Source organism: Hemicordylus capensis, chromosome 4 (assembly GCF_027244095.1).
Source record: "Hemicordylus capensis ecotype Gifberg chromosome 4, rHemCap1.1.pri, whole genome shotgun sequence".
Lineage (NCBI taxonomy): Eukaryota > Metazoa > Chordata > Lepidosauria > Squamata > Cordylidae > Hemicordylus > Hemicordylus capensis.
In genome coordinates, this window is record NC_069660.1 from 14,318,652 (window position 1) to 14,344,221 (window position 25,570).

Below are 25,570 nucleotides of genomic sequence, written 5' to 3' on the forward strand. Positions count from 1 at the left end.
TGCTATGTTTTGTTTAGTTCTAGCTTCACTAACATCTTTGAGCTGGACGGCTGTCTGTGGCAGAGTGGTGAATTTGAGTCCCAGATTTGTCTGTTGCATAAGAACAGTCCTGCTGGATCAGGCCCAGGGCCCATCTAGTCCAGCATCCTGGCTCACACAGTGGCCCATCAGGTGCCACTGGGAAGCCCACAGGCAGGAGCTGGGGGCATGCCCTTTCTTTTACTGTTACTCCCCTGCAACTGGTATTCAGAGGCATCGTGCTTCTAAGGTCTATAGGCCACCTCCAGCCTCGAGCTACTAACCGTTGATAGACTTTTCCTCCATGTATTTATCCAAACCCCTCTTAAAGCCATCCAGGTTGTTGGTTGTCACCACATCTTGTGGCAGAGAATTCCACAGGTTGACTGTGCTTCTGTTCACTGTGGCTATCCTGCACTGAGCAGAGGGTTGGATTAGATGACCTTCAGGGTTTCGTCCATCATTCTGTGTGGATAGTATTGGTTGTCAGTTGGGTACTTGTAATGTGAAATGGTAGCTTCCGTTGTATAGACTCAGTGTGTCTATCCAGGTGAACAAACTATTGCCCCCTTGGCTTAAATTGCCAGAAGACCAAATTCTGCTGTGTGCATTCTGTGCAAGATCATAATAATGGCTAAAACCTGGGGTTGACTGCCTTTGTTTCACAGCAGCCTTTAAGTGCAAAAGTAGTTGATTTGCACTCTAAACTGCTGTGTTTCTTCATCTGGGCCCTTTTTATCAGTGGTATACCACATGTTGAAAAACCAGTGTTTTGTAGTAATATTATGATTGCTGCATTTACTTCTTGCATTGCCACAACTGGAGTTCTGGTGTCCTATTGCTCTTAAATCCGCAGCCAGAATAGCCTCTAAAGCCTTAATGAGAATATCTGTGTTTTTTGTTGTTGGCATGAGGTCTGAAAAATCCTCCCCTTCCTCCCCTCGCTGAAGGGTGACTGTGCTTTCACACGCAGGTTAGGAATGAACAAAATGCATCTCTGAGTGGAATAGTTTTGTCCCATTTGAAATAAAATCAAATGCTTCCACACCTTAATGGTGAGAGATGCTGGAAAGCTCAAGCCAGAATGCAAATAAGAAACGGGCTTATGTTCTGCACAACATTCCATCAGTCCAAGAGGCAATTCTTAGTAGTGACGGTCTCTCTCTCTACACTCTCTTGCAGCGTGGATGGGCCTTAGAGTAGCATGTGCCCCCTACTCTTGGATTGGTGAGGCACGGCATAGAATGTAAGCTGCTGGAATTGGACACTTTTCAGATGTTAAGGTCGCTTGAAATCCACTCAGAATGTTTGAGTTGACTACTTTGTGGCCTTGCTTTTTCGCGGGGGTGAGAGGGATAGCAAATCTGCCACCTAATGGCACAGCAGGGAAATGACTTGACTAGCAAGCCAGAGGTTGGCAGTTCAAATACCCACTGGTTTTTCCCAAACTATGGGAAACATCTCTATCAAGCAGCAGCGATATAGGAAGATGCTGAAAGGCATCATCTCATACTGTGCGGGAGGAAGCAATGGTAAGCCCCTCCTGTATTCTACCAGACAACCACAGGGCTTTGTGGTTGCCAGGAATTGGCACTGACTCGACGGCACACTTTACCTTTTAATACTGCAATCAAGAGAGAGTGCTGGAATTGGAGTATGGCATGACATGGATTGTCGCCTCGCAGGCGAGGTGTCATAGTGCAGGCTTGCTCAACCTAGCCGCCCCACCCCCTCGCTGTTTTGGGACTACAGCTCCCTTAATCCCCAGTCACAGTGGCCAGTAGCCAGGGACTATGGGAATTGTAGGCCGACATCTTCAGGAGGGCCGAAGTTGAGCAGCCCTGCTGTACTGTAATGGCTAAGATTGAGCAGTGAATAAGAAAGCCATCAGTTCCATCTTACCTGTGGCATGAATTTTCTAGCAGCCTTGAGCAAACCGCTCTTAGTATGGGGGTATCTGCATCTGATACTACTTCATACAGACTTGTAATGTAATGGTTATATTACACAAGCTCTTTGCAGAAATGTGGGGGGAAATTTTCCATATCTAAAATTTCTACCTGACTCCTGTATCCTTAGAGATACAGTAATGGGAAATTAATGTGGTGGTTTTTTACTGTATAAATAGTTTGAAATGTTTTAAATTGTGTACACCACTGCCTAGAGATACACATTATCAGGTGATATATAAGTATGATAAACAAATAAATAGGTCAAATAACCTGCGCAGTATGAGATGATGCCTTTCAGCACCTTCCTTTATCGCTGCTGCCCGATATAGGTTTTTCCCATAGTCTGGGAAATGCACCAGCGGAGATTCGAACCAACAGCCTTCTGCTCTCTAGGCAGGTTGCTTCCCCGCTGTGCCATGTGGTGGCTTTAGATCGTTTATATAGTGTATTTTTTAAAGAGAAAATGCAAATGAGGGGGAAACTTGCATGGGAATTTTTCTCAGGACTTTTCCCCATTAAAAATGTCAAATTCAAACTTTCCCCAAAATTCACACCTGCTCTTTAGAGTGTTCCAAGTGCTATACAGATGCCAAATGTACGGGCTGAGCATCTGCTCAAAGGGAGAAGTAAAACATTCCCCTGAGCGTAGTGCAAGCCCCTTGTGTGAACCTTAGAAGTTCTTTGGTTGGCTCTCAGCCACGATATCCAGTCTTAAATCATATGGCAAAGGAGTGGGAATCTGCCAGTAGTCTGTAATAAGACAGAACAAAGATAAAAATAACTTTGGTTTAATTGGGTGGTGACATTGCTAAAGTGACTCAGTCAGCAATCAAGGAAGCTTGAGAAGGGGAAACTACATACATCTGTAGCCGTGTAAATTACCAGATCAAAAGCAGGGGGTTTAGACACTGTCCGGTGATGTGTGTTGCGGATTGGTTCAAGCTAGTTAACACTGTATTTGGGAAACAATTATGTCATCTCTGGCTTTAAAGACCTAGTGGGTGTCTTTCAAGAAGAATTGAGGTTGACATCTTGCATGGCTGCAGCGTGCCTCCTCCCACTCCAGATCATTTATAGAAGGTGTGGGCAGAAGGTAGATTGCATTGAGCCACTAGCCTCTTCTCGGTATAGACCACTTAGTGCCTGCTGGTTGCTAGGCTGCTTGCAAGAAACACTGGACTCAGCACAGCAGACCTCAATCTGACCCTGCAAGGTGCTTGAGTTCTTTAGCAAGATTGTATACCTGGGATCACTTAACGTGGATTTGCTGTGTCTTAATAATTAAACTCTCGTGAGTATGGATATCTATTATCTTGCTTTGGCAATTTCGACATGCATTAGTGGACCATGGCGATTTTTTTATTAAGCTAGGAGACAACACAAGACTGACTGTTCCCTGCTGTTTTGTAATATGATGCTTGCTTGTGTTACAGCCGGCAAAAGCAGGGCTGGTTCCACGTTTCATCAGGAGCCTTGCACACAAAAACCCCTCCCCGCCCCCCAGACCTTCCTATTCTTTTATTTACTGGCAGACTATTCAAAATCGGGAGCATGTACAGCTCCCAAAATTGAGTAAGATGATTGTCAGCTTAATGTGTCCTTGGGAAGGATTTGCCTGTTCCTGTGAAATCAAATACTTGTAACACTACTTGTGCTGCACTGCCCTTATTGCCTCTCTGCTAGTCTAGCCAGAAGATTCCCATGACCCTGACAGGGTCAAACACTGGCATTTTTTGTCCCCTAGATAAAACATTCCGCATGCTTATCCTGAATATGGGCATGCCTGTACTTTCGTGGTCCTTTTCCAACTGTCTTGTCTGTCCTGACTAGTTATCTGATTGGCACTCAGTATCTTGGGGAGTCCTTGTCTTTTAGGGCCGAACAAGACATTGGAGGGATGTGTGGCTGACGTTGGGCATACCAGCCCCACCTCTGTCGAATAAAGTGAGATGTAGGCTGTGATGTCATTGCTCGGTCCCCTTATCTCTGCTCTATTTCAGTCGTTGCCACTTTGAGTAGGAGGGCAGGATTTTTTATAGGAAGCTGACTTATGCTGAGTCAAATCATTGATCCATCTAGCTCAGTATTGTCTACACCAGGGATTCTCAACATTGGGTCCCCAGATGTTATCGGACTTCAACTCCCATAATCCCCAGCCCCAGGGGCCTTTGGTTGGGGATTATGGGAGTTAAATCCAATAACATCTGGGGACCCAATGTTGAGAATCCCTGGTCTACACCGACTGGCAGTGGTGTCTCTCCACCAGGTTCAGGATTGAACCTGGGGCTTTCTGCATGCAATGCTGAAGTTCTACCATTGAGCTTCTGACCCATCCCCTAAGGGGAATATCTTACAGCAGACAGCGCTCAATATAGTCACCCATCCAAATGTAAGCCAGGGCAGACTCCGCTCAGCAAAAGGGACAATTCTTGCTCAATACTGCAAGACCAGTTTTACTCCCCAAATATTTGCATACCATGTTTTCGTATTGTTTATCTTCACTTCTAGACACTATTGGGGAGAAGTGGGCTGTCTCTTTTGGTAGTAACATCTCAAAAGGGGTGGTTTGACCCTTCGCATCTCATTAAATTGGAGCCATATTCCAGTGAATTAGTTTAGACCAGTAGTGAGGAAATCACTTTTGCTAAGGTTGCCACAGGTCAAGTCCAAAGCACCTGTGCACGCATAGGCAGGCTGATGGATCTCTTTGCCATCTGCTGAACCTGCTCTGCTATTGAGATCACCATCAGAGGCACTGCTCCAAGTGCCCCGACCTTCAGAGGTCTTAATTTTAATACATTTGTATATTTTCCTTAAATCAAAACTCAGGGCAGTTCACATAACATTAATAAGATCAAAAATGGGGAAATATGCAGTAAAATAATCATCAATAGCCAGCAAGGTTTAAAAGGGGATGGGGGGGAGATAAGAAGTTCTGGTAAGAACTAATCTGCCTGCATCCCTTTCACTATAATCTTAATTGATAATTACAATCTTCACAAGTTAACCCACTACACCTCAAACGTTCACACATCCTCCATCTTGAAATGGAGTGGATGACGTCATCACAAACTACACTGTTGAACAGTGTTCCCTTTAACAGGGATTCCCAGATGTTGTTAATTACAACTCCCGTAATCCCCAAGCAAAAGCCATTGCAGCTGGGGATTCTGGGAGTTGTAGTCAACAACATCTGGGAATCCCTGTCAGAGGGAACACTGCTGCTGAGGTGTCCCTACAACTGTACCAAATTAGGTTCAAATCGGTCCAGGCATCCCCAGGCATGGGGATGGACCACAGACAGCTGGGGTGATCTCATAAGCTTACTTTCCTTAAGGAAAGTAGGCTATAAAGGGGGGAAGATGCAAACAAAAGCAGAGCACATCATAAAAACAGAAAAACAAATTCTTAACACAAAGAAAAGAAGAAAAGAAAAAACATTGTGAAAGCAACAAAATATAGCATACCAAACAAGAAAACCATTCTGAGAAGACATCCCTCCCCACAAAAAACCTACGTTTCACCTTCTTACAGCCCATCAATAACCTATTTTGTACCTTCCTCCCCACTATAACACAAGATTTCAGATCTGACTTGACACTTTATTTATTTAATTATTTGATTGATTGATATACCGCCCTTCCAAAATGGCTCAGGGCGGTTTACAATTAAAATAAACCACTAAAACAATAAAGAGCTAAAACAAATTAAAAACAATATAACAACAATTAACAATTTAAAAACATTGTAAAACAACCATTAAACAATTAGTGATTAAAAGCCCCAAAATCGGGTTAGAATATTAAAACAGATTTTAAAAAAGAATCTAGATAATCAGTTTCCTCCAAAACTGCCTGGAGCTGATTAGTCACCACCCTCTCGATTACTTTGCCCAGCCAGGGGAGATTGGAGATTGGCCTATAACTATCCATCTCCGAGGGATGCAGGGAAGGCTTCTTAAGAAGCAGTGTAACTATTGCCTCCTTCAAACAGGGAGGCACCCTACCCTCCCTCAGAGATGCATTTATGATATTAACTAGGCCATCTCCAACAATCTCTCCGCTAGATTGAAGCAGCCAGGTTGGGCAAGGATCCAGAGAACAAGTGGTAGGCGTACCGCTCCAGGCAGCTTGTCCACGTTATCAGGAGTCACAGATTGAAACTGATCCAACCTAACACTGCAAGAGGGATTGTGAGATACCTCCCTCACGGACCCTGCAGAAATAGTGGGGTCCAAGTTGGCCCGAATACAGGAGATTTTATCCGCAAAGAACCCACTAAAGGTGTCACAGCAGAGTATCTCCAGGAGCTGATTTGATGCAGAAGGAGCAGAAATTATACTCCTCACCACCCGGGATAACTCTGCCGTACGTTAACCCGCAGACGCAATGCACGCCGACCAAAAACACTTTTTTGCTGCACGCACTGCCATACTTTAGTTGTGGTTCCTCTTGTTTCTTCCACTTCTCAGACATGCCACATACAAATGAAGTCCTGGAATAACAAGTGAGAAAGTAACGCTGGGACAGACATAGCCCTTAACCCAGCCCTGGGCCTACTAATCCTGGGTTTCCTTGCTTGATGCCAGAACATCCTGCCTTCTGTCCTTCATCTACCACCTCTTGTCCTGGCCTGAGCCTGTGTGATGACCAAGACAGGCTAGGGATGATAGAGATATTTGTTATCTAGGGCAGACAGAGCTAGCTGCAGCAGCAAAAGTGCTGTCCTCCCAGAAGCCCAGTTTATGGGTTGTGCACTGACAGTTTTTTTGGAGTTCGGTCCGAATTTGAACCCAATGGCAGGTCTGTGAACCAGTTCAGTCAAACTGACCATCTGGGCCAGTCACTTTGCCCAAACCAGCTTAAACTAGTTTGGCAGCAAGTGGGCTGAGGACGGCGCTGGCGGGGGGCAGTGAGAGGGATTTTTCAAAGTAAATGAGAAGGTACTGGTACCGAAGCTGCCTGGAGCAGTGGCAGGGCTCCAGGACTTAACTGGCTTTGCCTTGTGGCCGAGTGGGCCACCGGCTGCGATGGAGTGCAGTGCCGCTGCTCCAGGCAGCTTCGGTATTGGTAAGGACTTGCTCATTTGCTTGGAAAGATGAATCTCGCTGCCTCCCTGGCACTGCCCTCACCCCAGGAGGAGAGCTGGTCTTGTGGTAGCAAGCATGAATTGTCCCCTTTGCTAAGCAGGATCTGCCCTGGTTTTCATTTGAAGACATGTGAGCACTGTAAGATATTGATGGGGCTGCTCTGGGAAGAGCATCTGAGGTTCCAAATTCCCTCCCTGGCATCTCCAAGTGACTGAGAGAGACTCCTTGCTGTAGTCTTGGAGAAGCCACTGCCATTCTGTGTAGACAGTACTGAGCTAGATGGACCAATGGTCTGACTTGGTATAAGGCAGCTTCCTATGTTCCTATATTCCTCTTGCCGCAGAACTGGTTTGGTTTGGTTCAATCTCAGACCAGGGCCCCTTCCTGAAGGGTGGTCTGGTTCGTGATCAAACAGCTCGAACTGGCCCGGTTCATGGCAGACCGGTTTGCTTCAAACCGTTCGTTCACACCCCTAGCCCAGTTTACTTATACATGCACGCTCACATACCCTAGATAGAGTGGGAAATTTGTTCCTGGAGTGTAGCACTTCCACCTTCAGGTGAGAAATTGTATGGTTCTTGAATGCTTTCCCAAAGAGTGAGGGACTCCCTGAATATACAGGGCTAGCAAACTGGGAGAAGGCTAGCTACAATTATTCTCTCTAACATCTGGTTTGTTTTTATGTGCAATGAGATTTTTGCTTTATGGAGGTTCATCATGCAATTTCTCCTGCCATTACTTGCAGTCTGAATCCCTGGGATACCTTTACCAATTTGCCAACTTTTTGGATGAACAAGTCCCAAAATTCTGCCAAATGAAGTCAGCCCAAAGCCAGGAGCAGGGGAAAACATCTAACATTCTCGTACTGCTGAGACTGGCTCAGTACATGCATATTTGTAGAATGACTTGGTTTGTGCAGCAAAACCCAACACATGTAACTCAGTGTGTTATAGTTTTCCAGAACTGTTGGGGTGTGTGTGTTGTTGTTTAACAAGAGATTCAAGACACAGCACTAAGTCAAATTCCTTACCCAGCACCTAATTATTGAATCTCCTGCCACAAAACAGGGTGATGGCCATGAACTTAGATGGCTTTAAAAGAAGATGCATGAAGGGGAGATCTCACTGACTGTGTGTCGTCATGGCTATGAGAAAAGTCTGTGTTTAGAGGCAGTATCTTAATCTCTGTTTTTGAAAGAGCTGGGAATGTTATCCTTATGGACACATAACCGGAGTACCTGCAGTGAAGAGGGAGGTACCGGCAGACTCTGGTTAACCTGGAGGTACCAGCAGATTTGAGGTAACCTGCAGACATATGAGCTCCACAAAAAGCTGAAGGGGGGGGGCCAACCCGAGAGGCAACCCCATAAATTTCCCCCCTAGGAGCAGAATGTTTGCAGACTCAGAGGCCATTTTAACAGACAACCAGGTGCGTTAAGCTAATGCAACACAGTGGCGAGGAGTGGGGGGAGAAGGGCTTGAACAAAGAACAGGACATTTCTCAGCTTAAAGAATACTCCTTCAGGAGACAATCACAAGCACATCTGCTTCTGAGGAGGGCGGCGGAGAGGTGTCTAAAACGCTTCAGTTTTCTCACCAGCCATTTCACATTTCAGTTATTGGAGTGCAGTGTTACAGTCACACACACTCACAACATTCACCTCCCCACTCCCTCAGGGATATACTGCAACATTTTGTTGTGGGTCCATACTTGTATTTCTGAATGCCAGTTGCTAGGGGAGTTGATTCCTTCATGCCCTACTTGTGGGCCCCTAGGAAAAGCATCTGGCTGGGCATTGTGGGAAACAGACCCTGGCCTTGATGGGCCTTTGTTCTGATCCAACAGGCTCTCCGGTTTATATTGACCTTCCTTAGGTTTTACTGCCTCTGTGAGCGTTGACATTTTAACTACATACCACCAGACTGTAACCACTCTTTGTACTACTGGAACCCATGTGGAACACCACAATTTTGCCATGACTTTATTTTTGCTGTGGTTAATAAACTTTTGAGCCTGATAGGGTTCATACTTTAACCTTCCCCCTATCAATCCCAACAATATAACCAAGGGATCTTATAAAACAAGGCAGGCTGGAGCTGTCCTCCCTGATTATGTGAGCCTGTTTTAGTGTCTGGCCCGGCTCCCTTCTTCTGATATTCATCTGCTACTAAAGTCTTATTCTTCATGAAGTCTTGACATTTATATCTAATGTACAATATGCCATTAAACTTGATGAGCGAAGGCTTCATTACGGAGATGAGTTTCCATGTCTTGAAATAAAATCCCTGTTGCTTTTAATGCTCCGCTTGCCAGAACTGCAGAGCCATAACGGTGATATATTGGCACCGTTGCCTGGTATTTAATGAATATATACCTCTTGCTGTCCCTCCTTTCTCTTCCCACCCCAGCCCTTCACAATACACTTGTAAAGACTAGTGATTTGCAGGGGATCACAAAGGGTTCCTGACCCCCAATCATTTGACAGCTGCAGCAAAGACTAGTTTCACTTAAATGCTAAAATGAAAATGTCTTGGGAAGGATGTTCTGGATGTTTAGCCAGCGGTCATCCTTAGAACTTCATTTCCATGTCTGTCTAAGATGTAGATAATGCATAGAAACTCCAGCAGTGTTCTGTTTTTAGATGCCTCCATGACTTCTTTTCTTGCCCAAAGCAGACCTTGTAGACTCTGTGTGTTCAACTGGATTGCTTGAGGCCTGTGCAGAGAGACTTGCTGGCATCAGGTCTTGGATGCCTGGGGCTTTTGCAGCACTGCTCCCTAGGATTCCATTTGGGTGTTGGCAGAAAACTTCCTAAGCTCAGATGCAGTGGTTTGTCATGGAACGTAGAAAGCTGCCTTACACCGAGTCAGACCATTGGCCTACCTAACTCAGTATTGTCTACACAGACTGGTAACGGCTTCTCCAAGGTTACAGGCAGGAATCTCTCTCAGCTGTATCTGGAGATGCCAGGGAGAGAACTTAGATAAGAGCAGCCCTGCTGGATAAGGCCCAAGACCTATCTAGTCTAGCATCCCGTTACATACAGTGGCCCACCAGATGTCCCTGAGTCAAGAGGGCATGCCCTTCTCCATGCAAGCATGCAGATGCTCTTCCCAGAACGGCCCTATCCCCTAAGGGGAATATCTTACAGTGCTCACACATGTAGTCTCCCATTCAACTGCAACCATGGCGGACTCTGCTCTGTGAAGGGGACTATTCATGCTTGCTACCACAAGACCAGCTCTCCTCCCATCGTGCGTTGGATGCATTTGGAAGAGGGTACAAACCAACTTGTGTCAGTGTGCATTTTAATATTGCTCCCAACTGGGTTCAGCTTGCAGAACATAGACTATAAGCTCGGAGCTCTAGTACCTTTTGTCTTCAGTGTGCTTACTTGGATGAGTGTGTTCCGCCAGCACAAGCATATTTAGATTTAGAGCCAAACTAGACATTTTCAACAAACCTTGTAAGTGTCCCCTCCCCCACTCTTCATTTCTTGAGATAATGGGAGCGCCAGGACCAAGGAACAATCTTAGGAAGAAGGTTTGCAAAAAGGATGTTCACGCTGCATCTGTCACATCTCTTGAGTCTGTTTTGTCCTCCCATTGAGTTCAATTCTGCTCTGGAGCCAGAAGAGGAAACAAAATTAAGCAGTCATTTGGAAGGAAGGAGGAATGGATTTTTGTCTGTCTGTCTGTCTATTTATTTGATTTCTTTACTGCCCTTCCAAAAATGGCTCAGGGCAGTTTACACAGAGAAATAACAAACAAATAAGATGGCTCACTGTCCCCAAAGGGCTCACACTCTAAAAAGAAACATAACATAGACACCAGCAACCGTAATGGAAGTACTGTGCTGGGGGTGGATAGGGCCATAGGTGGATGGGGGAAAGCCCCTCTTTTCACCTGCTGATTCTACCCTAATTCCCACCCCCTACATTAAAATTTGAGGCAAATGTATGTATTACATCTCTTTATTTCAGTCATAGACCAGCAGTTACAGTAAACGTAAAGTGTGCCGTCGAGTCGATTTCGACTCCTGGCGCCCACAGCGCCCTATGGTTGTCTTGGGTAGAATACAGGATGGGTTTACCATTGCCTCCTTCCGCGCAATATGAGATGATGCCTTTCAGCATCTTCCTATATTACTGCTGCCCAATACACAGTACCAATATAGTAAAGACAACAGATCGTACCACATATAACAGAAGCAAGTGGGTAGAGGGAACCTTATCAAAACCAGTGTGACTGCATCTAATTCAAATAGTTACAGAACAATACCTAGCCACTTGAGAAGTAATCACATCATTATCCCCAGCTAAAAGTGTGTTTACCTGGCCAACTTCAGACCATCCGGGGACATGCAGTAACAGTGGCATTATTAACCATTCACGTAACTCCCAACTAAAATTTACAATTTAAATTTTACAGTTTACAATTAAAGGCAGATGCATAATTTGGTATTCCTTTTGTAATGCTGTGTGAGGGTGAGGGATAATCAGCTCCCATATAAGCAGAACATCTTGTACACAGCCAAGCCTTGACATTGTCATACCTAGTGAAATAAGGATCACAACTATTCTCCCCAGAAACCTTTTCTTTGATTTTTCTCACCTACCCACCCTGCCCAACTGTGGGGTCGGGGGAGTTCTAAAAAAATCAGAAGGTTATTAGCAGTAGTCTTCTGTGTGCATATCTTGGTAAATCGCTTACTGTAACAAGATTCCTTAAACCGCACAAATACCAGTTTTGCCACTATTGATGAATGCGGGTTGAGTGCATGGCATGGAGACCAGGAAGGTTATCTGATCTGCTGTACCTGCCACAGTTGAAGGAAATCTCTAGTTTCTCATAGTAACATGGCTCCATTGTGCTTTGCTGGCCCAGGAAGTGAGAATTATTAGCTTCCCCCACTGGTTCTCAAACTTGGGGCCCCAGATGATGTTGGACTACAACTCCTGTCATCCCCAGCCACAGTGGCTGGCCAGTGTGTTGTGGATGATGGGAACTGTAGTCCAACATAATCTGGGGTCTTAAGTTTGAGAACCCCTAGCTTTCTCGGTTGGATCTGCACGTGACACTTCACTCCTTTTTTTTCTTGTTTAAGTGGAGCACAATAATTTTCTGAATATTTGCTTGAAGGGAGGAATGGAGCAACAAGGCAGGGTTGAAATCAAAGGTAGTGTTAATGCCTGGTTCCAGTTTAGGAGGCTCATGATTGCTGCCCCCAGACTCAGGAATGCTCTCCCGGTGGCTATTCGCTCCTCGGTCTCCATCACAGTTTTTAGAAAGCGTGTTAAATCTTGGCTTTTTACCCAGTCTCTTATATGATTGTCTCTGCTGCTGCTTTTTCATATTTTGTACTGTTTTTATGCTTGTATTTTAAATCTTTTAAATCAGATTTGTTTTTATATTTTAGCTTAATATTTTAATTGCGGCATTTTTATAATCTTGTTTTTAAATTCTGTGTAAACCGCCTTGGGATTGTTTTAATGAAAGGTGGTATATAAATTTAACAATAAATAAATAAATAAATAAAATATGATAACTGGTTTTAGGGCAGAAGTAGAAATGGATCTAGTGATCTTGTGAAAGGTCTTAGGCTTCTTGTGGAGGTGGTGGGTTGGGGCAGAGAGAGAGAGAGACAGAGAATACACTGTTTCTCCTACAAAACAATAAAAGTTAACATGGAACTTCTAGGAACTGTCGATATGTGGGTTTAACCCTTTTGTATTCGTGAATAATGAGGTAGGGTGCCTTTTTGTGGACCGCAAATATGCAGAACCACATATAGTGAGGTCCATCTATATATATTTTCTCATAGGAGAAAGGGCAGCCTCACACTTGAACTGTTGCAAATTTGGGGATCGTGTCTGACTGGGGCAATTTCCAGGGATTCAAACCAAACTCTTACTTATAGTGTAACAATAAAAAGAATACAATAACTGTTTTTATTTATTTATTAGAATTTATAAACCATCTAATAACATCTTTCGAGGCAGTTTACATAAAATTACCCCTCAAACTCTCTTTGATTTAATTTTTAAAGACTTTTACGAACAAAAGGTATACAGCAGTATTAAAAATGAGAAAAAATGAAGGCTGCAGTTGCAAACTGAGTTCCAGTGGCCTTGGCCGTTGTGGCCGGGGATGATGGGAGTTGTAGTCCCAACAACATCTGGAGATCCAAGTTTGAGCTCTCTTGGTATATACTGGCCTGGTTCACACAATTGTTTGAATCTAGGTTAAATATGGGTTACTGATAGTAGCATGAGTGTGTGAACCCATGCCAAGGTGGGAATCTCAGATGCATCTTGGGCCATAAACCACCTTGGCACCTTCACACAATCATGATACTGATGTTGGTAACTCATATTAAACCTAGATTTGAACAATTCTGTGAACCAGGCAACTGTCCTTTGAAGGTACCTTCTCTATTGGCTTCGCTGGCAAATGGCAAACCAAGAGTAGAGGAATCAGGTGGCTGGATTGTGCCATAAACATTCAGGGTGAAAATACTCCTCAATTAGGATTAATGTGCGTGTCTTTTGAATCGCAGCTGATATTATGAGCGGACCTAGGATGTCATAACCTAGGATGTCCTGACAGCTAAATTGAATAGGCTGGTAAACCCTTCTAATGGCAGTTTACTTACTAGGAAAGCAATGACATCAGTACCTACCAATTTCACTCGCAGTGGAATGGATAAACAGTGTTGCTGAGCTGATCTTGTCCAAATTCCTGGATGGACTTTGGATCTCCTTTAACTCTTTTTCAGTGGACAATAGTGATCAGGTGCATTGCTTCTATTGAAGTTCGTAACCTGGTATCCATGGGGTAGGTCTAGGTGTTCCGTGGAAAATCTTTGATGCTTTGAATTGAAATTGCTTCCCTGTGAGCCAGAATATAGTTCTTAAAAAATAACTATCCTGAGTACTTATTGATTTTTTTGTCTAGTTTTTACTGGAACCTTCATACGTTACATAAATGGGGTGGGGGGCCATGGAAGATACTTGAGGATCTTTAGGTGCAAAAAGGTTCCCTGGCTTATATCCTTTTCGTTTTGTATTGTAAATCTATGGAATGTTGCAAGGAAATCAGTAGAAACAAACATTCATGATCTAATGAACTGTGAACCAGAAGCCAATATCTGCCACTGATCCAACATGGCCTATTCTTAGGATAATTCCATTAGTCAATAACATGAGGATTATGATTACTAAACAGGAAACTGGGGTGATTACAGAAGATATTGTGGTTGTAAAGCGCTCTTTTACTTGGCTTAAGTAAACCCTCCAGCCTTAAACAGAATAAGCTTTTTAAAGGATCTGTTAAAACCTCCCAGGTGAAAAGCATTTGCCATCCTTATAATCTTCTACACAGAATGATTATAGGGCAGTGACACATTCATAATCCTATCAATGGGGGTTGGGGAGGAACTCATTTACTTTTCTTTCTTTTTTACACACATTCATTTGTGATTAATCGGGAGGAGATCATCTATTTGTATGCATCTGTTTAGAACTGCAGACTTCATGGCTATGAACTCTGCAAACTGTACAAATGGTAACTTCACCTTTAAGAAGCAAAGAAAGATACTGGCTGACATGCCATGCAGTGTTCCATCTGCCTTTTAACAGAATATGTGGGGATGCACAAGAGCACTCTTGTTCAAGGTGTGAGAATTGCACAAATCAAGTTGCATTGTGTCCATTGCGCAACTGCATTTGTGCAGTTCTTGCCTCTTGTGCAAGAGCACTGTTTTGAAGATGTGCAAAGGTTCTGTTAAGACAGGCACACCTGAAGCCTGTCAGTCAGGCTGAGGGAAGGGGTATGCTGAGCTTCAGCACATAGCCAGCCAATCAGGAGCAGAGGAGGAGGGTCTTAACCCTCCTCCCTCCCCTTCTACAGCAGACACATTGCTGAGGACACATCAGTTTCAAGCCAGCATGCATCAAATGGAGGACAGATAGTGTGGCTGCAGCGTGGGGATGCAGGAGAGCTCAGAGTACCCCTTGAGAGCTCTTCAAGTATCCCTAGGGGTACTGGTACCTTCTGTTGGGAACCTCTGATTTAGTCAATTGATCTGCGAGTCTGAGATCACAAAAGTGTGTTCTGTGCCTTAGTAAAAAACTGTGAAGTAATGGATAGGTGTTGGATTTGATGTTTTAAAACTTCTGCCGCCCCAGTTTGGCCTTTAAGTGTATTGTAACCTTGAACAAATCTGCTGTCTCAGCCTAGGCAACTTTGCTAGCTTGTTAGAATAATTGCCAAGCAAATATGTTCACAAGGCTATCAAAATTAATATAGTCAGTGAAGACTATACATTGCTGGCTCTAATGAGCTCAGAGAGCCAGGGCACCAAAAGGATGGATGAAGTTCAAAGGACTGAATAGACCCAGTAGAGAAACCAGGTTGTGAACCAGATGAGAAGTGTCCGGTGTTCTCTTAAGCAGAGGTGCTTGGTTGAAGAACATTGGATGTAGAGGGGGAAAGTTCCCTCTTACTTTCCCCGCTTTTCTGTTCTACCTGGAGCTCAGAATCTTGATGAGATGTTGTGTTGCCTGATTGAGCTTCTCTGCTCCTGAAAAATATCTGGCACACCTCTTTTGAGGAAGGGATTAAAATGCATATTCTCACCAGAAAGTAAACCTAATAAGGTATATACAGGAGGAATAGCCCACCAAAGATTCTCTTAAGTGAGATTTTGCTTGTTTAAATGGCATTTGTTTTCTTTATTCTCTGCTGGTGAAGAAGAAAATGGCTGCAGTGGGATAGTCCATCTTGTGTTCTTGGCATGTTCTTAGGAGAAGAAACATTTGTAAAATAGTAAATTGTGGCTTTTTCAAATTGTACAGTTTTCAGGGATAGTTTCACAGAGTAACTTGATGGAGTTAACAGCAAATGGCTATGTGGTGTTGCCTTACTGTGGTAACTTCTCTTGCTCGAGGGAGTACTTGTTATGTAATTCGACATGTCATTATAGAGGCTTGTCATATTTAAAGTGAAGGCAGAAGTGGCCACTTTGGCCTTTTCCATTATACAGGGGAGGGGAGGGGATTTGGTTATAAGTGGCATTTACAGCTGTGGATTCTATAGGGGAGAAAGGGGAAGCATTAATTATAAGGGAACAAATAGACTCATTCTGGAAATATCTGTGCTGGATGTGTGAGGTGCAGGTTTCTGTCTTCAGTTTCGCCATGGCACCAGTTTCCCAAAATTGGGTGCCAAAAGGGCAAGCTAGACATGATGCCAGCCACCCATCTGTCCCCACATATATGAGGAGGGGAGATCTACTTATGGACCGTGAGTAGGAGTTTACAAGACGTTTGTGAACAAGGTGGAGGCAGATGCTCTCTCCTCTTCCTGGTTGTGTCTGTCTGGTTCCGGCTGGCGATGGATGGACAGGTGAGGAAGAGTGGGCAAGTGAGGTGGGGAGTCTGCCCCCTCATGGAGAGGGGGGCATGGCCAAGGTCAAGCAGTAAGTCCAAAATCCCCCCTGAATAGAGCAGAGCAGCCTGCCTCCTAAATTTTGGGGGTGGCTTCTAGAGCCAGAGTAAGTCTGTCTGTGGAGCAGTTGTCTTTGGATAAGTTGTGATGCTGCAGAAATACAGATTGTGATATTGGGCACAGAACAGAATCTCCCATTTTAAAAAACAAAAGACGGGTTTCTAGCCCTTATGACTGTGAAGATCTGCTTGAAAGTGTGTGGGCAATACCTCTTGAAATCTCAGGTTTTCATTGGTTGGGAACACAGGCCTTGGGTGCCAAACATAGTCTTGCCCCCCAAGCAGAATAAATTGTGCAAAATTGTTTAATTTGCATATATTATTCAGATTGCAGGATTCAACTTTTCTTGGCACAGATGTTGAATTTCCCAGGAGCATAATTGTATTTATTTTTAACTTAGCATAGAGTGCACATAGTCCTGTATGCCATTATTTTCCTCCCTTTGTTCAAGTTTCAATATTTTCATGTCAAAAACTTCTTGGCAATAACTTTGAAGCAATTTTTCTTTTTTACACAGACGGGGTAGGTCAATCTTAAATATACTATGCACTAGCAAAAGAGTTGAGATTGACTTTGGTTCAAAATTTATTTAAAACCACAGCCTCCATCAGAGGCTAACTGGATCCATAAACTATAAACATGGGAGATCCCATGTTACTGATGAGATGACAACTTCATAATAGGCCAATTACTGTTTTCTTGAAAATGTGCATGCTTTTCAATGTGCAAGTTCACGCAGACCTCCAACAGGCAGAAAGGAAAGCTAAGACACTTTTCAGAGATGACAGTGTGACCCACTAAAGGAAATGTGTAGTAATCTTGGTAGTGGCTCTAGAGACCATTATTTTTCATAATGTGTTTTGGGGTGTACTGGATGCTTTTTGGGGATGCCTCAGTGAGAAGATCGGCAATTGTGAACAACTGTCCCCCAAAGACACCTTGGCCACTAATGCCATTCATCCTCTGCAATACCTGCAGAAAAGCATAGAATGTTTTAGGGTGCACACCCTATGTGGAGCAATAATGAGGTCCAGCATGTCTGGGCTGACACTCCCAGTGGGACCAAGTCTGTGCTCCAGAATCACTTGCAGAGCACATGGCTTCATGACAGAAGCTCAGACACCTCTCTGTAGAGGACAAGCCATTGTGAAAAGTGTTCCCTGAAAGTTAGAATGCTGCTCTAGAAAGCTTGGGGGCAAACAGACGAAGCATCTAGGGCTGCTGTTGTACTAAAATGGCTTGCTGATCTCGGAGGCCCTGAACTAATACTGTTCGCTCTTCGTGGTGTTGTGCATTTTTGCAGAAGGCGTTTTATCTCCCAGCGCTGCTCTCTAGAGTTTTTAGAAGACATAGTGGAATGTGCCAGTGTACGAAGGTACTTGTTCACACAGCAGCATTGACCTTCTCTCGTTGCATGCTTTGCAAGTTCTTTTTCCCTGCACCCTCCTCCAAGCCGAATACGTGAGGTCCTGCATGCGAGCTGCATTCCAATTGTAACCTTTGCATCCTTTTTATTATCCTTGATTGCTGTTTTCTGCTCAGGTTTCTCAGTTGCCTTTTTTCTTAAATTGTAGAACCAAGCACATATCTGGATCTCCAAGACACAGAGGGTTGAAGAAGATACACTTCATCAAGAACATGAGGCAGTACGACACAAGGAACAGCAGGTAACCCCTCTCTTTAACTCAAGGGCTCCTTGCCAAGTGAATGCAAGTGAATGTCAAGTGAATGCAAGTGAATGTTTTCAGTGAAGAAAAAAAATTCAAAGGAGCTAAAATTGCCCCAGGGTGAGGATGCTTTGCTCACTTACCTGCATTCTCTTTGCATCCAGTCTTGACTGTTGCTCTAGTAAAGAGCTATGTTCCCTGGGCTCAGACAGCCGTTTCATAAAAACTTATTCAAAGGGTCGTTTTTGTTCACTTCCCCTAGGAGTTTTTAGCTTAAGGATGGCACATAAGCTCTTCAAAGAAATAGGAAAGCTGGACACTAACACGCAATACGAGTGACTGAGATTGAGCAGTGAATCAAGAAATTCCTGGTTCAAATTTCACCTCTGCCATGAATTCACTTGACTTGTTTAAGTCTCTGTCAAACTCACCCCCACCCCTGGGTGCGATCTGCAATATGGGGATAATACTGACCCCCACCCCCCTTCCAAGGTTATTGTATAGGTTGCACCAAGATAATGCAATGGAAATGCGTTGAAGATTAATACACACTGTATAACTGCTTAGGATGATGTTGATGAATTATTCACTCTAGATTTTCTGTATCTCTTTTAGGATAGTATTAATCTGTGCTAAACGAACTTTGTGTGTGGCTTTTTCTATCCTGCCTTATGGGGAGAGCTTGAGGATCAGGTGAGTAGATTTGTGTTTTGGTTATACTGATTACTTTTCGTCTTTTTTCCATTTGCAAGGTTGCAGATGCAGACTGGCACAAGTGAATGTAGCTGATGAATTCACATGGTCGCAATTCTCTCTGTGCTCAAGGACACATTACAGTGCACCCTTTAAGGCGGGAAATGCCTCCCCAGTGTATTCCCCTTCATGAGTTCCCATCATGAAGTCCTAAGGCAGAGAACTGTTTTCAGGAGGGATTTGTGGTGCCAGGGGGACATTCTTCTGAGGCAGCTCAACTGAACCAAGTCTTGTCCCAGAGCTCTTAAGGAACTAAATGCTGTGTCTAGAAACTGGACTGTGGGAACTCTTTAAGTCTCAAGGGTTTTGAACACTGTGGCCTGCCCTTGAAAAACTGTCTCCTTCTCATTCCCACTTGGAAACAATAATAGATTGCTCTTTTAAAAAATAGAATATGAAAATTGCTACCATATCAGATATTTGAACTTAATTTGGATTTATTTTATTTGATCGATCGATTTGATTTGATTTGATTTATATACCGCCCTTCCAAAAAGGCTCAGGGAGGTTTACATCAAAATAAAAACAACTAAAATCAATTAACCGTTAAAATCAAAACTATAAAAATATCATAAAACTATTTAACAGTTAAAACTTTTAAACAGTTAAAAACCCTGGAGAACCAGGCCAAACACTTACAGCAGTTAAAAACAATTTACAACAAATTAAAAACCCTGGAAGGCCAGGCCAAACAGATAGTTTTTAAGGGCTCTCCTAAAAGACAGTAATGAACTCGGATTACGGATTTCTGCCGGGAGTGCATTCCACAGCCCTGGGGCAGCTACAGAGAAGGCTCACCTCTGAGTTGCCACCAGACGAACTGGTGGCAACTGGAGACGGACCTCCTCAGATGACTTTAACGTGCGGTGGGGATCATGCAGAAGAAGGGGCTGTCTAAGGTAACCCAGACCTAAGCCATTCAGGGCTTTAAAGGTGATAACCAGCACTCTGTATTTTGCCCAGAAACATATCAGCAGCCAGTGTAACTGTTTCAAGACAGGCATAATATGGTCTCTCCGGGTTTCCCCAGAGACCAATCTGGCTGCCACATTCTGAACTAACTGAAGTTTCTGAACTACGTACAAAGGCAGCCCCACGTACAGCACATTGCAGTAGTCAAGCCTTGAGGTTACCAGCTGCTACACCACTGTTTTGAGGTCATCCTCCTCAAGAAATGGACACAGCTCATTCATTCCACAGGATTCCCAACAAAATGTGTGTACATGTATAGATAAAAAGCATAGAATCATATAATGTTAGAATTGGAAGAGACCTTTGAGGTCATCTAGCTCTCTCTCTCTCTCTCTCTCTCTCTCACACACACACACACACACACACACACACACACACACACACACCCCGCTCAGTGCAAGGATGTTCTACAGCATCCGTGCCAGGTGGCCATTCAGCCTCTATTTGAAAAACCCCAGCAAAGGATTGCCAACCACTGTGAGAGGTCGACCGCTGCCCTGCCAAACAGTTCTTATGTTTGGAAATTTTGCTTCTGCTTCCTTGGCATTTTCAACCCATTGGTTCTAGGCCTGTCCTCGGAGCAAGAGGGAACAAGTCTGCCCCTTCTGTTATGAGCAATTTAGTTATTTGAAGAGGGCTATCATGTCTCCCCTTGGACTTGGAGGAGATGTGGAGAAGTCTCCTCTTCTCCAAGCTAGACATACACCACTCCTCCACCCATTCCTCATAGAACTTTGGTTTCCAGACTCCTTGCTGTCTCTGTTCCCCCCGCCCCACACCAAGCCCACTCCAGTTTATCAAATCAGTATTTTTCTGCAGCCCAGAATTGAGCAAAGCACTCCAAGTGAGATCTGACCAGCGCAGAATAGAGTGGAATGATTACTACTTGTGATCTGGACACTGTGTGCTTCTGTTAGGAGAGTGATGTAGCTGTAATGAAGGCATACGAAGCTGTCCTACAGAATCAGGCTGTTAGTCCATATAGCACAGTGTGGTCTAGTCTACACTGATGAGCAGCAGCCGTGCTTGGAGATGCTGCCAGGGTTTGAACCTGGGACCTTCTGCACGCTAGGTATGTACCCTACCACTGAGCTGTGGTCCCTGCCCAGGACATAGTAATAGGTACAGTTACATTAATAAGAAACAAAAGTGAGAGAGGGGGCAAGCAGAGATTCACTACCAACCCCTTATGACACCCCTTACTTCAACCAGTGTGAACACACTCTCGTTCCTATCTTTGTGTGCATTTAATCTGCTATGGCATCCAAAAAAAAAAGTATCACTCAAGTTTCTTTGAATAACCAAATGAAGGAAACTGATTTTTTTTTCCCCTGCCAGAAATCCACATGGAGATGTGCATTCTATAAATAGGCTATGGGAACTTTCTTTCTAGCTCTATGGGAAAACTGCGAGGTCACTTGAAAGAGCATGTCTTTGCTGAAAACTAAATAAGTGGCTGAAATGGAGGGGAACTGTTTTGAAGCATGGAGGGGCATTGCATGGTGCAGATAGGAACAATGGCTTTGGCTAGAAGTCCCACGTGACTCTGGAAATATGAACTCAGATATGTTATGGATTAACAGTTTGTTGTGAGTGTGGGGGATATAAGAACATAAGAACAGCCCTGCTGGATCAGGCTCAAAGCCCATCTAGTCCAGCATCCTGTTCCACACAGTGGCCCACCAGATGCCTCTGGGGAGCCCACAGGCAAGAGGTATGTGCATGCCCTCTCTCCTTCTGCTGCTCTCCTGCAACTGGAATTGAGAGGCATCGTGCTTTTGAGGCTGGAGATGGCCCACAGACACCAGACTAGTAGGCATTGATAGACCTGTCCTCCATGAATTTTCTAAAACCGCCCAGAGATGAAAGTTTGGGGTGGTACACAAATTTGATAAATAAATCCTTTTAAAGCCATCCAAGTGGTGGCCATCACTACATCCCATGGCAAAGAATTCCATAGATTAACTGTACGCTTTGTGAAAAAGTACTTCCTCTTGTCGGTCCTAAGTTTTGTCTACTTATCTGTAATGTTTTTCTTAGTCTAGTACAGGGGTTCCCAACCTCTGGTCCCCCAGATGTTGCTGAATTTATTGTGGCTGGAGATGATGAGAATTGTAGTTCAGCAACATCAGGAGGACCACAAGTTGCGCAACGCTGGTCTAGTAAGACTTGGACACATACAGTTAGCTTCAAAACAGGCTAAACACATGAGCATCAACCTGCATCTCTTAGCAATCACGATGCCTCATTCAGCCCTTGTTGAAGCTTCCATACTGTCTTTTAAAAGCAGACAGAATATGAGCAATGTTTTTTAGGGTTTGCTTGTTTTTTAATCCAAATTCTAGGCTCATGATCCTGGGTAGATCTTTTGAGCCCAAGGTCCCAGTGCTGTTAATTCTAAATAATCTGTACATAATTAGTCAACGTGTTCCACTCATACTAGGCTTAACATGTCTAAGTGAGTTAGTGAATGCAAGAAAACCTTTTCTTTTTGTCCAGATTAAAAGAGTGGAGGGGAAAGAAAGGGTTCAGATATCTTATTTCCAAACCTACATTGACACACACACACTGGGCAGCAAGCCACTGATGCGAGAGAGGGTCACACTCGCTGCTTCTGAGCCACTCTGCAGCCTGCCAGCACTGCTTCATAGGAACAGCCTTACACCGAGTCAGACCCTTGGTCCATCTAGCTCAGCATTGTCTACACAGACTGGCAGCGGCTTCTCCAAGGTTGCAGGCAGGAGTTTCCCCTCAGTCCTGTCTTGCAGATGCCCGGGAAGGAACCTGGAATGAACCTTCTGCGTGCAAGCATGCAGGTGCTCTTCCCAGAGCAGCCCCATCCCCTAAGGGGAATATCATTACAGTGCTCACACGTGTAGTCTCCCATTCAAATGCAACCAGGGCAGACCCTGCTTAGCAAAGGGGACAATTCATGCTTGGTAATACAAGACCATCTTCTTCCCTCTCCCTCTCCCATGTTGTGTAGCTACTCAGGAGTGTGTCATCACACTTCTGATGCAGCAAGCATGCCCCTCTCTTGGATTGGTGTCTCCCTGCACAGTATGTGTGCTGTTGTTGCTTGCAGTTGGATTTTTATAGTAGGGTGTGTGTGTGTGTTCTGCAGTGTTTGCGTATCTCTCTCTGTCTCTCCTTTTTTCCTCCATGAGAATCCCATGAACTTCATGTTACAGGTCAAGGATTGTATCGCACACATGAGCAATAATCTGCCTAGAAATTGTATCTAATCATGGGAATCGCTTGAGGGAGTTGCACTCCTTGTGCTGATAATGCATGCATTATTCTTGAGTTAAATGATATTAAAAATAGGAAGGAGTCTGGCTGTTGCTGACATCTCCTTTGCCACAGAGTGAGCCCTTTTTTATCATGGTTTTTTTAAAAACAAATGTTTATAGAAGCAGGGAAGACGTGGGAATTGCCCTTCTAATCTTCAACTGTGTGGGTTTTTGGTTGGGGTGTTTTTTTTTATTATTTACTGCTAAGATGTTTTAGGCTGGGATGAGAAGAAACTACTTTAAATCTTATCTTGCTGACTTTCCCCTTAACAGTGAACTGAAAATAGAGGGACAGAAACAGAGGCATCCTTCCGGCGGAGTTTCAGTCACTTCGGAAATGGTGCTGGGAATGGAAGGAGTCGAGTTGGGAGCTGATGGCAAGGTAAGGAGCCCTTCTTGGTGTGCTGGGGGAGTCCATAGCTGAATTGCACTGCTTTGCATTTACTTGGAAATGGTGGCAGCTGGTCAGTTTCACTACAAATAGTGAGGATACCTGGACATTTAAATGCACACGTGCCATTTCCAGTTAATTCACACACTGATTCTGCAGCTTCTTTGTGGTTCTCTCAGAACTTCACAATGCAAGTGTGAATTATTCAGCTCATGTCTAGACCAAATGTTCTCAAACCTGGCTCTGCAACTTCCACCATCCCCAGCCTTTGTGTCTGGGGGTGATGGGTGTTGTAGTCCAGCAACATCTGGGGACCCAAGTTTGAGAAGCCCTTGTCCAGAGGTTCTGTTGATCTTATTAACAATGCTGATCAACGTTGATCTTATTAACGAGGAAACAAATGCTTTAAAAGGCTTTCCTGCAACCACATATCACTCAGGGAAGCAGAGAATATGGAACAATATAAGTATTATTACATTATTGATATTGTTCCATACTCTCTGCTTCCCTGAGTGATATGTGGTTGCAGGAAAGCCTTTTAAATACATTTTTAGAGCATGTTTCCTTCTGAAACAACAATATACAGCTTGCAGATAGGAGAGCAGCCACACATCCCAAGTCTCCAGCATCTGTCGATTTCCTCCCCAAACAGCATATGCTTGGAATTGAAAACATGGTTCCTGCTTGCCACGTAGCTGTAAGATTCAGTCTCTCTGATTGGCTCCATCCAATGTGCCATCACTTCTTCTGAACAAGTATGGTGTGTTCATAGCTAGTCAATCGTACCCATCAGTGCTCATTGGGTCATCTTTTTTGTTGCTGTCAGAGCCCATTGAAGAAGTCTCTTGGGATATTCTCTTAAAAGCCGAGGGAGAGGGCAGTCTCATGTAACCATCAGAACAGTGTGCTCATATAAATCTAAGGAAGTCAGGCGGTCAATAAACTTGCTGAATAAATAAATAATAGGGGCTTGGTTGGGTCACTTCTTGTTTTTGCAGTATTTGTCCAGTACAATAACATTTTTTCAATAGCATGTCTTTTCAGCAGCGTTAGATGTTGAGACCTGTTGAACCATTTGAAGTTCTTGCACAGAAGTGCTAACTAGAGCGAACATGCAGTTTAATATTCTGAAATAAAACCTAAAAGACAGAACTGGAAAGAGACTAATGACACTTCTGCTTCTTCCCCTTCCCCCTGGTATTTTCTTTCTTCTTCTTCTTCTTCTTCTTCTTCTTCTTCTTCTTCTTCTTCTTCTTCTTCTTTTTTTGGTCTTTAATTATTAACTACAACCACAAAGAACTTCTTAGTATCAAATTCAGTTTTTACAAACAAGGCTAAGCCAGATTAATGCTAAACACCAGCTTCATCCCACCTCTCTCTATCTGGGGAACTAGGACAGTTTTCTTCTTAAATAGTTCTCCAAAAGGCTTAGTTTAAGGCCTGGTAGTCTGTGTTTGGAAAATAATTGCTCCACAACCAGTTCTGGGAAGTAGAAATATGTCAACAGAATATATGTTCTGCTGCCTTATTTTTCTGCAAGAAAATCTTTGATTCCTAGAACTACATTGTTTCATTGCATTGATTAATAATCTAACAATTTTTTTCTGTCAAATATGGCAGTTTCAAAGTTGCAATTGACTTTCCTGAATAGGTATATTGTGTATACTGTACTACTAACTTAACTTTCTACAAGCCAGTTCTCTCCAGCTCTCCTTTTCTCAAAAGACATTGAGACATCAGTTCTGCCCACCCAACCTCACCTTTATTCCCCTAAGTCAGGGGTTCTAAACTTTGGGTCCCCTGAGATGCTGTTGGACTACAACTCACATCATCCCCTGCCGCAGTGGCCAAAGACCATCGTGGCAGGAGATGATGGAAATTGTAATCCAACAGCATCTCAGGACCCAAGTTTGAGAACCCTTCCCT

The 25,570-nt window shown here is 43.9% G+C and overlaps 1 protein-coding gene across 1 annotated transcript in view; it reads left to right on the top strand.

Annotated features, from left to right (window-relative positions):
* Positions 1-25,570, top strand: part of CABLES2 (Cdk5 and Abl enzyme substrate 2) — a 68,450-nt gene that overhangs the window by 25,786 nt on the left and 17,094 nt on the right. The window contains exons 2-4 of the mRNA XM_053250619.1: positions 18,143-18,235; positions 18,851-18,928; positions 23,527-23,635. Coding sequence (XP_053106594.1) covers positions 18,143-18,235; positions 18,851-18,928; positions 23,527-23,635 — 280 coding nt within the window. The remainder of the gene's footprint in view (positions 1-18,142; positions 18,236-18,850; positions 18,929-23,526; positions 23,636-25,570) is intronic.